Source organism: Urocampus carinirostris, chromosome 2, assembly GCF_059441175.1.
Source record: "Urocampus carinirostris isolate Australia breed hairy pipefish chromosome 2, RoL_Ucar_1.0, whole genome shotgun sequence".
In the NCBI taxonomy this organism is placed as follows: Eukaryota; Metazoa; Chordata; class Actinopteri; order Syngnathiformes; family Syngnathidae; genus Urocampus; species Urocampus carinirostris.
Genome location: NC_142350.1, coordinates 15,345,256 through 15,357,250, shown reverse-complemented (window position 1 = coordinate 15,357,250; position 11,995 = coordinate 15,345,256). Strand labels below are relative to the sequence as shown.

Below are 11,995 nucleotides of genomic sequence, written 5' to 3'. Positions count from 1 at the left end.
CCAGTGACTTTGCATCTTTTATTACAATTATGAATAGGGGGAGTGTGTTACACACACTGGAAGTATTTGTCCAATTTTATTGGTATTTTTAAGAGAAAATCTACTTGCATACCCATACAAGTGTATAGATTGTTTTGGGTGACTGGCACTAAGGGGGGTTCTAGTATCAATCTGATAAATATTTCTATCAGATACAGTATCACTTTGTTTTAACAGACTAGTTACATAGAAAAACAACTAAGACTGTAAAAAGAAGTGCCAGGGACTCCTGTTGATTGATAAATGCTGTTTAAGCTAATTTATGCAGTCTGCCATTTACTTCAGGGGTACTTTCGGGTCCTGGCGTGACGCATCGTGTGACGTCACATGCACGCGACGAGTTATTGGTCTGCGAGCGCGGAGCGTTTAAACTTTACTTCTGTAGTCCCTTATCATGCTCAAACTTGTACGTTTTCAAGCTTCTTAAATTAAAGTTGCATTGCATGAATTATTTTGCTGTTTTAACAAAGAAGCTCTCTGTGTGAGTAGTTACTTTGATGTACACATACAAATGCAGACTGTTTACCATACAGTACAAGGATGAGTTCAAAGTTACCCGTCATGCCGTGCGCAGCTACCGTATTGTTGGGTAGAAAACCCCACTATCAACGTTAAAAGTGACAATAAATGTTTCCATGGTTGCTTATTCCGGGGAAAGTGATAGTTATTGTGTTGTGGTAAGAAAAGTGAACATGGTGGAAACAAACACGCATGATGTATTCATCTGAGCCTATTTTGAGTAAATGAAACATTTTGGGGGTCAGAGGTCACTCCAAATTTTAACCGTGCGACTTGAGTGACTGTGGACGGCTACCTGGACATTAGACATACCTCAAATCAAACCATCATATAAACTCTGAACTCAACTGTGTTGTGTATGTAGTGGGGTTGTAGTAGGATTCGAGACAGGCACGGACGGTACATTCATAGAATGTTTACTTAACTTCTTCCTCGGTAGTTCACAAGTACAAGGATGCACATTAGTATACAGCGACACCGCAGGAAGGGGAGTGTATTACACGACACCACATATTCCCTTTTTGTTAGAATAGGACACAAACAGTAGCATTAATCTGAAATAAGCAATAGCTCTTTGGTAAGTATGAGCTTATAGAAAACATACATTTCAATATTCATTGCCAGATTAGAGGTAAATATTTATCAAAGGTAAGCAATATTGTAAGGAACTATAATGTCAATATCGGTAAGCAAAAGTGTGTAAACCTTGTAAACGTAAGCAGACAGTATGAGGATCACATCATAAACAAACATGACAATTTTTTAAACAATGAACATTCATCATGTCTTTTTTTTTTTTTTTTTAACATCACCACATCTTTTCTGTATCTTTTTTTTTTTAAGTCACGTAATCTTGAAGCCATGCAGGAGCATGTCGTATTCTCGTTGCACTAGGAGAGGGATGTGGTGAGGGCACAGTTTCAGGTTCAGGTGGCTCAGCACCTTGGTTGCTTGGCATGAGGCAAGCATCAGCATCAGCAGGCTGTGGCGCTGAAGCAGCAGCACAGGTGGAAGAATGGGCAAGGTGGAAAGAATTCCACACCTTTCCATCAGACAGCAGATAAGTGGCTGGACCCTTTTGGGCTACCACTGTCAGTGGCTTGGTGAACTTTGAGTGTCCTTTGGCAAGGATTCCAGGTTTGCGGATGCGAACCGCAGAGCCAATCTGGAAGCTGGGTGATTTTGCACCGCAACGTTTGTCGGTGTATTGTTTTGACTTCCGTTGTTTGTTTTGTGTGTTTTGTAGCATGTTGCCTTTGTCAGCAGTGGGGCGCATGGAGTGAAGACCTGTGATGTGAAGCTTTGTATTCAGTGGTCTACCATGCAACAGTTAAGCGAGGGACACTGAAGTCACGGCATGTGGTATGGCTCTATAAGTGTGTAAAAACTCAGTGAAGAAGGCTTTCAGTGGTTTACCTTCGATGTTGGCTGTTTGTAGACAGTCCTTGAAGACTCTGTTGAAACGCTCAATTTCACCGTTGGCCTGTGGGTAGTAAACAGAGCTGCGACGGTGTGTGATGTTCCTGTCACTAAGGAATGCTTCAAACTCGGTCGACACGAACTGAGGGCCATTGTCAGTAACAATTTCCTGTGGATTACCTTCTCTGCTAAACACAATGGAAAGAAAAGTCATAACAGAGGCAGAAGTAACATTTGAGCAGAAGGCAATCTCAGGCCATCGGCTGTAATAGTCAATGAGGGTGATGGCGAAGCGGCAATCAGCAGGCGCAGAGTGAATAGGACCAACAATGTCCACAGCAACCTTTTCCCAGGCAGCAGTTGGGGTAGGCACAGGCTGTAATGGTGCAGTACGTGTGGTTGCGGTTTTGTCATGCTGCAAGCAGGTGGTGCATGATTTGATGGCGAGCTCAACGTGAGAATCCATTCCAGGCCACCAGTACAAGTCTCTCAGTCTTTGTTTTGTGCGGACGATCCCTTGGTGTGTAGCATGAGCAAGTTGGATCATTTTTTCCTGTAGCTGTTGTGGTATCACAACACGATGAGTGCCACGCACAATGACACTGTTCTGCACGGCAAGCTCATTTTGCACACGGAAGTATGGCACGATGAGGGGGTCAAGGCCTTTTGCAGTACGAGGCCAGCCCTTCTGCATGTAGTGTCGCACCTTCTGTTGCACCAGACATTCCTCACACGCACTGGAGAGCTCATCAGCAGTGACTGCAGCAAAATCAGGAGACAAGCAATCTGCAGTAACATTCTCATGTCCTGGTTTTGTATTCGTTTCCAGTTTCGTCAGCTCCTCCGACACCTTGTCACGCACGGCATATGGGAGTCTGCGTAGCTTTTGCTGGACTGGAGGCACATCAGCACGCACTTTAACTTTGTGTATAAAACCTGTAGCAACGCCTAAAGCATTTGTAGTGTTGACAGTGTGACTCATCTCTGATGCGGCAGGTGTTGCAATCTGCCCATCTTGTATGTGAAGGCGAAGTGCAGTGAAAAGGTCCATTCCCAGTAGTGGAGTACCGTCAGGAACTATGTAGAAGTCAGTATGTGCACTCTGGTTGCAGTATGTAGCAGTAAGTGGAAGACAGCCCAACACTGGAATTGGCTTCTTCATGTAGGTCACCAGGCGTACAGTAGGCTTTGAGAGAGACATGTACATGAATGAATGTCTGTAAATTCTCTCTGGCAGAATTGAGACTGCTGAACCAGTGTCCACAAGCAGGTCAGTAGTAATTGACTGTTCATCATTCGCATGGAGAGCAACTGTACACGTAAGGCGCTTTGGGACTGCAGCTGTAGGGGCTACATGACACACAGTAAGGTCTGGGACACATTCATAGAGTGTTAACTTAACTTCTTCATCGGTAGTTCTCAAGCACAAGTACAAGGATGCACATTAGTATACAGCGACACCGCAGGAAGGGGAGTGTATTACACGACACCACAAACTACACAGGAATAGTTTAAAGCTTACACATCTCTTCAAACCTACAACTATTTGTGACTAAGTTCATGATGTACAGCAGTGTGTAATCAATGGCAACTTGAGTAAGACATTCAATGAGGTGGGTTTTCCAATCCACTCCTTAAAACACAAGTAGATCATTTTGGGGCATTTTACAGGCATAAAAATCTCTCACCTTTAGAAAAAAATCATCGTTTTGTAGTCAAATAGGGTGGGTGACCTACATAAATGGTATAGATCAGAGGAGAAAATATTTTGAGGTGAGGAACAGGGTATTGTGAGATTTCCCAGAGTGAATCATATTTTGAGGTGGTGCGTTTGAATCGTAGTTCAAAAGTTTACTGTATTTATTCACCTGTAACTAGATTTCAGCTTATCACTCCATTTTATTCACGTACGAGAGACAAATGTTAGAATGGAGAAAACAAAGTCATCCTGAAAGATATAAAGTGGAAAAAGTTTTATTAGGGAAACGACTCTTAAGTATATTCGATGATGCATCGGACTTTGAATAAATACATTGTAAATTTTATTTTGGTATCGTGTTCATGGTTGACAATCATTTGAATCATGACCGCATGTACTCAACAAGGTTTGTAATTTTCAATGCTTACTTTGAGCGGAGAAAAAGTAACACAAAATTTGTTACCGATTTTTTTAATACCACAAATTTGAGGTGGCGTTATACACAAATAAATACAATATTTCCTCTCACCTATTTAATCACTGGCCCATTTTTATGCCTAAGAAACTGATGTGGCTCCACGGTGATGTTTAATGCTTGCACATTCGGCAAAGTAATAACAGGGATCAGAATTTTCCGCGGATCCGCGGATTTCCGCTGTTTTTGAACCCCAAAGGTCATTCCCGTAAATCGTCTAAATTCGATGAGAAAATATTTTGGGGGGGTGAGGTATGATACGTGACTGTTTCATCACCCCAAGTTAGAAGTTAGAGATCGCGAGAAAAATCGACTCCTACCATTGGTCGATAGGTTCGCTGATAACCAATCAGCGGAGCTTTTGTTCAGAGCATTGGCTTTATCAAACATGGCGCTCCTTAAAATCGGCGCAAAGATCGTGGAAGTTACAGAAACTTTGAGCCAGTTCATCGCAAAGTGTGATGTTCCAGGGAAAGCAAAGTGTCTATACTGTGTCGATCTGATCAATTATGGTACGCGAGGTTGTGTGGCACTGATCGATCATGCTAAAATGAACAAGCACAAAGCAAAAATAGCTTGCCGGCGATCAAATTATGCACTCGGATCCGCATTTAAAATCGGCAGTGAAGCTAACAGTAACACCACCGGTTCAACATTATTGGCCGTTCCAAATCCTTCCACTTCAAATACTAGCAGCAGTCAACCACTGGTTCCCCTGTGTGACAGAAAATCCCAATCTGAGGTATTTATAAATCTATTTATTTATGAAATGATTTTATCTTTTGTGTTTATACAATATTTAGAACAGGATAAACAAAATTTATGACATGTATTTTCTTTAAGCATGTTCAGTTAATGCATTCTATTTTCAAATTAATGATGAATGGTCATTAATGTATATATTTTCATATATATTGTTGATTAGTAGCTAAATACAAGGTCCATCTTCATCATCAAAACACAACAACAATGGTGATGGTTGTAACATTGTAATCCCCCAATTGTTTTAAACATCTTAAAACTGAAAAAAATACATGGTTTCTGTTTTGTTGGATTTAATTCATTCTAGTGCAATTTTCACATAGCAAATAAGATAAATGCTGTTGGCTTCAAGGGGGGCTTAGCCCCCCTGAGCCCCCCACCGGGCTCCGCCCTGGACCTGGCCGGGGCCTGCGGCCCCTGGACCCTGGCTATTTCAGCTGAAAATGAAAATCTCCATTCTGATCCCTGTAATAAATAGATAAATCTCCCCAGACATAACTTAGCCAATCAACTTTTGGTAGTCACACACAGCAAAAGTTTTAAAGAACCAAAACATATGAAGTAAAAGTAAGTTCGGCAAAGTTGTCATTCAAACATGACTCATATCCGAATAGCGCCTATCAAAAATGTGGGATCATAAGACCAAAAATAACTAAGCGTACAAAATGCCAAGTTTTGTAAGTTTTGCTTTCATATTCTTTGCACTTATCATTTCAACACAGGGCCATAAAATGTCCGGACTATGCACCGTCTTCTGTCAATACTGATTATAGAGAAGAACTTCAAAACTTGTAACGAGTTGTCCAAAGAATAAACGTCCTAATGTTTCTGAGTTTTGAGAAGTTCCCCCCCGTGACATCCAGCTGAGTGCACGCATGTGTGGGTCACCCATTTGTCATGAGTAGAAATTCTCCGCCAGCTTCCTCATTCTTTTATTGCAAATTTTGGAGTCACTTTGCGCCACGGCGCTGTCCATTGCATTTTCAGCGACGTAGCTGCGATTGTTTATCTGAGGAAGGCCGCCTTCCTCGCTGGCCGAGAACATGGCCGCCCTCTCGGAAGGGGTTCCGTCGTCTCCTTTTAGCTCCTTTTTAGTGAGGTTGGGATGAAAGCACTTGTAGTAGACTATTTTAAGTATCAGACCAGAGATGTAAAGCGCAAACACAATGACTGCAATGACGCACGAATAAAAGAGGGGTATTTTAAAAGAAGGGGGTTGCGTGTGCATCCTCCAGCACCACAAACCGCACAGGAGGGAAATATCCATCAGGATGAAGGCGTGATACAAGCTCGATTTGTACCTAGTCCTCTCCTCCACCACGTTGAACCAGTTGAAATACCAAATGAGTCCTACGGTGGCCCGGTAGAGCAATTCGCCCCCCGGGTTCTCCATAAACTTGGTCTTGCAGCGCCAGGCGGACATGAGGAGGAGCGTCCAGGAGCAAATGAAGTGGCTCAAGACAAAACATGGCAGGACGGAGGCGAAGAGGGCGATGGCGATCACCCGGGGGAAGATGAGGAGAAGGTTCCATGTGAAGTAGACAAAGGACGAGGCAACGAGCTGCTTTTGCTTGTCGGGGAGGAAAGAGCGCAGCGAGCGGTGGTAGGTGGTCACACTGAAGGCGATGGCTGAAGCTGAACCCAAGGCTTTCAACACTGAGGACAACATTAGAATGGCAAGAACAAATATTGCCTTTAGTTACAAAGGCGTTTCACAATACAAAGTCAAAAATACAGTACAGTAGATGCTGCCATTTGCCGCTCGCAAAGTTCTACCTGGCAACCGGTGTGTTTCGTAAAACCCGGTATGCTCTTTGTGTCCCCTTACAGCTCTGTAAAAAATCTACTGTATGGTACCGCTACGAAGAGCTATCGCTCATAATGGACCAGGAGAAAAGAGGAGAAAGAAATTTTTGGGCCATCGAAACAAAGCAATAAGATATGAAAACACACACTGCCCTGCACGGGAGTTCAGAGATGACAAGGAGGAGGATGCAGCCATCATTCCATCAGCCCAAACAATTTGGCAAAATTCCATGAAGTCTCAGAATTTGTGGAAAGGAATCACCCAGAAAAAGTGTTGACAAGTCAGGGTATTGCACATTATAATGACATCTTCTGTCATTTCTGATGGACCGTCAAATAAGGACATAATCTGATCTTTTTTAAGAAATGCCTGCTGACCAGTAGACAAAAAAGGCCACATTAAAGGTCAATGAAAAATTGTATTACTTTCTTTATTCTTTGTTTTTACATGATGTGCCTCTTGTTTTATGTTTATTGTGCGGTAATGTCATTTTAATATGTATTTGTTTCTTGTTCCTATGTTCTTGTGATTTATTTTAAAAAATATACTTTTGCGGTGCTTGGAACGGATTAGCGCATTTACATTCAAAAGGCATTTCTACTTACAAATGTTTTAGGTTACAAAGCTACTCCCAGAACCGATTAAATTTGTAAGTAGAGGTATTGCCATTTTTCAGGTTGCAAACCCGTACATTAAAAAAACCAAAATATTTTCTAAGAGTCAACAACATGTGAGTCACAATCGTGAAAAGAAAACAAACTGATCCAACATTTAATATTGTGCTGACAAAAGTAGGCGTTGCAAAAAGATTTCTTGCCTTTGAGTTCGTGCTTTGTACGATTTCTTTTTGCTGCAATCACAGCCACAAGTCTTTTGGGGTATTTCTCTATACGTTATGCACATCTTGAAACCGAAATACTTGCCCAGCCTTACGAAACCAAGTTTCTTAAAGTTCGATGGTGATTGTTTGTGCACAGCATTTTTCAGATTTTTCTACAAATTCTCTATAGAATTGAGGTCTGGACTTTGGCTTGGCCATTCTAACACCTTTATATTGTTACTTTTAAGCTATCCTATTGTAGATGTTGCTTTTTCGGAGAGTTTTCCTCTTTGAAAGTAAACCTGCGCCCCATTTTCAGGTCTCTTACAGATTTTCAGTTTTTTAGCTTCAAATTTAAAGCCTGGAATCATTGTCTGAAACTCGTGACAAAAAGTTACCGGACACCAGGGCAGACAACTCTGAAAAGTTGCCTGCCCCATGTTTCACAACTTGAAACACAATAAGACGATGAATCGCAAAAAAAAAACATTGTTGCAAAGTATTAAGGATTTATAATCAGAATATATAACAGAACAACACTTTAAAATTAAGTTTATTATAAATCGACTTATAACATTAATTGCATGTATATGACACCGCTGTTCTCCATCTGCCATCAGTATCTACCTGTATTTACTCATCTTCATTCATGCAATGTTTGCGTTGCCTCATCTGCTACAAGGTACTGTATTTTTCATATTACATTGGAACGTCCAAACCATGGACGAAAATCGCCCTTTCACTACTTACTAGCAGCCTAATGATTTTTTAATCCTATATTTGCCTCCAAATATTTTCTATAACGTTTTTTTAATTGATGCAAACTGTATAGGGCGGCATTGGCTCAGGAGGTAGAGCGCTCGTCTTGGGATCAAGCAGGTTTGATTCCCGGCTCCACCGTGTTATATGTCGAAGTGTCCTTGGACAAGACACTGAATCCCTAATACCCCCAATAGCAGGTAGTTGCTTTGCATGGCTGACACCTCTATCGATTATTCAGTGTGTAAAAAGGGGGAAATGTGAAGCAAATTGTAAAGCGCTTTCGGAGGTCTTCATTGACTTGAAAAGTGCTATATAAATGCAGATCATTTACATTCAAACAATTTTGAAAGTTATTTTTTTAGTTTAAATGAAATGCCGACTCACTCGCCAGAGGATCCAGCTGGCCTTTCTGCAGCATAATTGTAAGCATGAGAACCAGTTGGGGAGCGCTCTCGGATAAAGCCTCAAAGAGCCGCAGCATGCTTAGGTCGTGACTCAGGTACACGGCCGCGTCTGTCGGGTTTCGGGTCTCCGTGAGGCAGCTGCAGGAAGTGACCTCCACTACGGCCGCATGTCTGGTAGACGGTATGGAGATTCAAAAACACTCATGACTGTACTTGCAGCGACTTACGAAATTATTATCACGTCAAGCAACCTAGTATGGTATTTTAAAATGTTACAAATTGCCACTTTTTCAGTATGAAACTGCTTTAAAAGTAATTTGGTGGTTTGTCGGTGAGTCGAGACAAACGCAATACCACTTGCTGCTCAGAATTTGATATTTTATTTGAGAAAGTGCTCAAATATCAAAAAAATCCATCATATGTATTGTTGACATCATACTCTCAATACTATGACTTATTTACATATTCTAATCATATCATACCCTCGGGTGAGTTTCCAAAGTAAAAGATTTTGAGTCAATTCATGTCTAGTTAGTTTTTGAAAGGGTAGTTTTTCAAAATAAAATAAGTTCTTTGCAAATGTCTTGATTTGGGTCTATAACACCCCCCCTTCTCTTTTTTTGGAATGACTACAGATTGTGGAATCGTTTTCTTATGACAAGCCTCAATTCTTAAAATTAAGATACTCATGAAAGTGATTGGGTCATCAATGTGGTGCTCATGAGCACCACGTACCCTCCTTAGAACAGCTGAGTAGCCCGCAGACCTGTTTTAAAAATAGCTCACTAGTGATGGGTCATTGTGATATTCTAGGATATTTAATTCCTAAATGGCATGCAAAATCAATTTTTTGTACGTAGCCTATAATTAAATCATTTAGTGTCAAGGCAGACCTTTTAGTGGTTGACGAAGCCTCTTTTAACCTTTTAATAATATAGTCTGGTAATAACATAGTAATAAAAAAATCATATGAAACTGTTAAAACTTTGTGCTAATCAGTAACAGAAAAAGCAGCTGGTTACCATTTATTTATTATTGCACCTTCGAATCAAAAAAGTTATAAAATCCAGTGGTATTAATAACCTTTTTTCTACCTTTGCCTGGGGGTGCCACACAATCGCTGTAGATTGATCTTAAGGTTCGCTTTTCGGAAAGTCAGAACATTTCCACGAAGTAGATAGTTTAAATAAGGGTGTGCACGTGCAAGATAAACAATCCACCACGTTTACAATGCAAACTATTTGAAAGGTAGATTTTCAAAGTAAAATTTGTTCTTTGCACATGTTTTGTTTAGGTTTCATGAAAAAGCCACCTTTTTGAATGTCTATAGATTGTATCATGTGTTGTTGTTTTTTTGGGCAAGCTGAAATTCTCAATATTAAGATATTCACTGAAGTGATTGTATAGAGTAGGGGTAAAAAACTCTTTAGTTTGGGGGCCAAATGAGCAGATGAGAAAGAGAGAGAGAGAGAAGAAATAAAAAAGTGAAATAACAATACAGAGTGAACGACAGAGAGAACAATCAACAGAGAGACAGAGATAAAGAAAGTAAGAAAGAGAAATTCAGGAGGGAAAAAAATAAAAATAAATAAAGGGAGAGAGAGAGCAAAAAAGAGAATGATAGATGGAGAAGAGACAAAACATAAGAGGGGAAGGAGAGAAAGAGATAACAAGTAGAGAATGAAGGAGAAAGAAAGAATGGGAAAAGAGCAGCAAAAAAGAATGAAAGGGAGGAAATATAAAAGAACGAGTGATGCAGAGAGAGAGAGAAAATATAAAGATACAGAAAAATATAGGAACAGAAAAATGATGACAATAAAGAGACAGGAAGAGGAAAGAGAGAGGAGAGCGAGCGCAAGAGAGGGAGAGTAATATTGCTTCACTATCTCCTCACAAACCTGAAGTAGACCCCCAACTGTAAACAGTGTACGGCCTTCAGCTGGCCCGGACTGAGCAAGTTCTCCACCTTGGTCACCCTCACAAAGTCGTCGTACGTGTACCACAGCCAGCTAAAGGTCTGGGCGAGCACGGAAGAGCCCAGGAGGACAAAAATCAGGATGCCCAAGTAGACGTACTCCTTTTCCTGGTAGAGGGACACGGCAGTCCCTATGTCAAGTCCAATGTCCAACATTAGGAAGGCCAGTCCCACATAAGTGAGGAGACAATCCAACTTGGAGAACTTGAAGACGCTCATAGCTCTTCCTGGGCTGCTACATTACGGGCTTTCTTTCCCCAAGGCAATTCCTCAAACACTTAACTTGAAGAGAAAAGAATGAGCATGTAGCTGGGAACTCCACCCTGATAGAAACCCTGCCCCAAAGGACTACTCTTAAAGGCACAAGGTCCAAAAACAACATGAGCTGTCTTTTTTTTTTACTTTCAGTTTCCTGTTTTGTTCACAGTTGCTTTAAAGCAGGGGTGGGCAACTATTTGTATTCATACATGTATAGTTGGAGCTATTTATAATAAGTTAATCTTTTAAGTTTTACTGACTTTTCAACTCCCCAGTTAAAACAGGTTTAAAGTTTTAACTCAGAGTTAAAGCGAAAAAAGGCTTTTGACAGCTGAATGAGTTAAATATTCAATGCCGAGTTAATTCTTGAGTTAAAGGATGTTTAAAGCTTGGTTTTAGCATATCAACAACTTTAGTTACTAAACGGATGAACAGCTTTTTTATAATCAGTTTTTTTTTCACGTTTTAATGCCACTTCTTCCTCAGTTAAAGCAAGTTTGAGGCTTGATTAATACTTCAACATTCGACTGCTGACCAAATAAAAGCTTCAATGTTGAGTTAATTCTTGAATTAGAGAATTTTCAGCTTCAATTCAGCGTTAAAAATGTATATTTTGAGGGAACTGGTATACAATTATAAATTGAAATAATGTTATCCTTTGAAAAATGGTAATAATATTCATCGATCAATCAAAAACTGACTGTTTATTCTTATCAAATATTAAAATATTTGATTGTTCAAGATGTAGATGGGACAATATTTTTCTACTGGACATCATTGGCTAGTAAAGAGGGCTCGTACACCTTTTTCATGGCACAATTCAAGCAGATTTTAAGTACTTTTAAAGCCGAATTTTCAATGCCACAACCATTAAAATAATAAATTTAGTTGGAATAATGTATTTTGCAGATCAACAAATATATGTGATTTACATATGCAATATTTATTTTGCGTGTGCATTTAACAAGACACGTGAGTAAATTGTGAATCTATTTGAGGATCTGAACAATACGTGTGTCAATATTTTTAGTTAAAATGATGGTAACGTGTAGCTTA

The 11,995-nt window shown here is 40.2% G+C and overlaps 1 protein-coding gene across 1 annotated transcript; it reads right to left on the bottom strand.

Moving 5' to 3' along the window:
- Nucleotides 1–5,189: 5,189 nt before the first annotated feature.
- On the bottom strand, nt 5,190–11,050 carry LOC148371171 (XK-related protein 8-like). Its single transcript, XM_088327817.1, has 3 exons — nt 10,605–11,050; nt 8,687–8,877; nt 5,190–6,569 (listed from the first exon to the last, which is right to left on the bottom strand). The coding sequence occupies exons 1-3, from the start codon at nt 10,898–10,900 to the stop codon at nt 5,809–5,811; spliced, it is 1,248 nt and encodes a 415-aa protein (XP_088183943.1). The 5' UTR covers nt 10,901–11,050; the 3' UTR covers nt 5,190–5,808.
- Between the last annotated feature and the right edge of the window lie 945 nt (nt 11,051–11,995).

What these genes read in the sequence shown, in the direction of transcription:
- LOC148371171 (XM_088327817.1), bottom strand. Translation starts at nt 10,900, where the DNA reads ATGAGCGTCTTCAAGTTCTCCAAGTTGGATTGTCTCCTCACTTATGTG. An exon ending in CAGTTGGGGGTCTACTTCAG is followed by an intron (nt 8,878 to 10,604) that starts GTTTGTGAGGAG and finishes ACCGTCTACCAG; the next exon opens with ACATGCGGCCGTAGTGGAGG. An exon ending in CCAGCTGGATCCTCTGGCGA is followed by an intron (nt 6,570 to 8,686) that starts GTGAGTCGGCAT and finishes TGTTGTCCTCAG; the next exon opens with TGTTGAAAGCCTTGGGTTCA.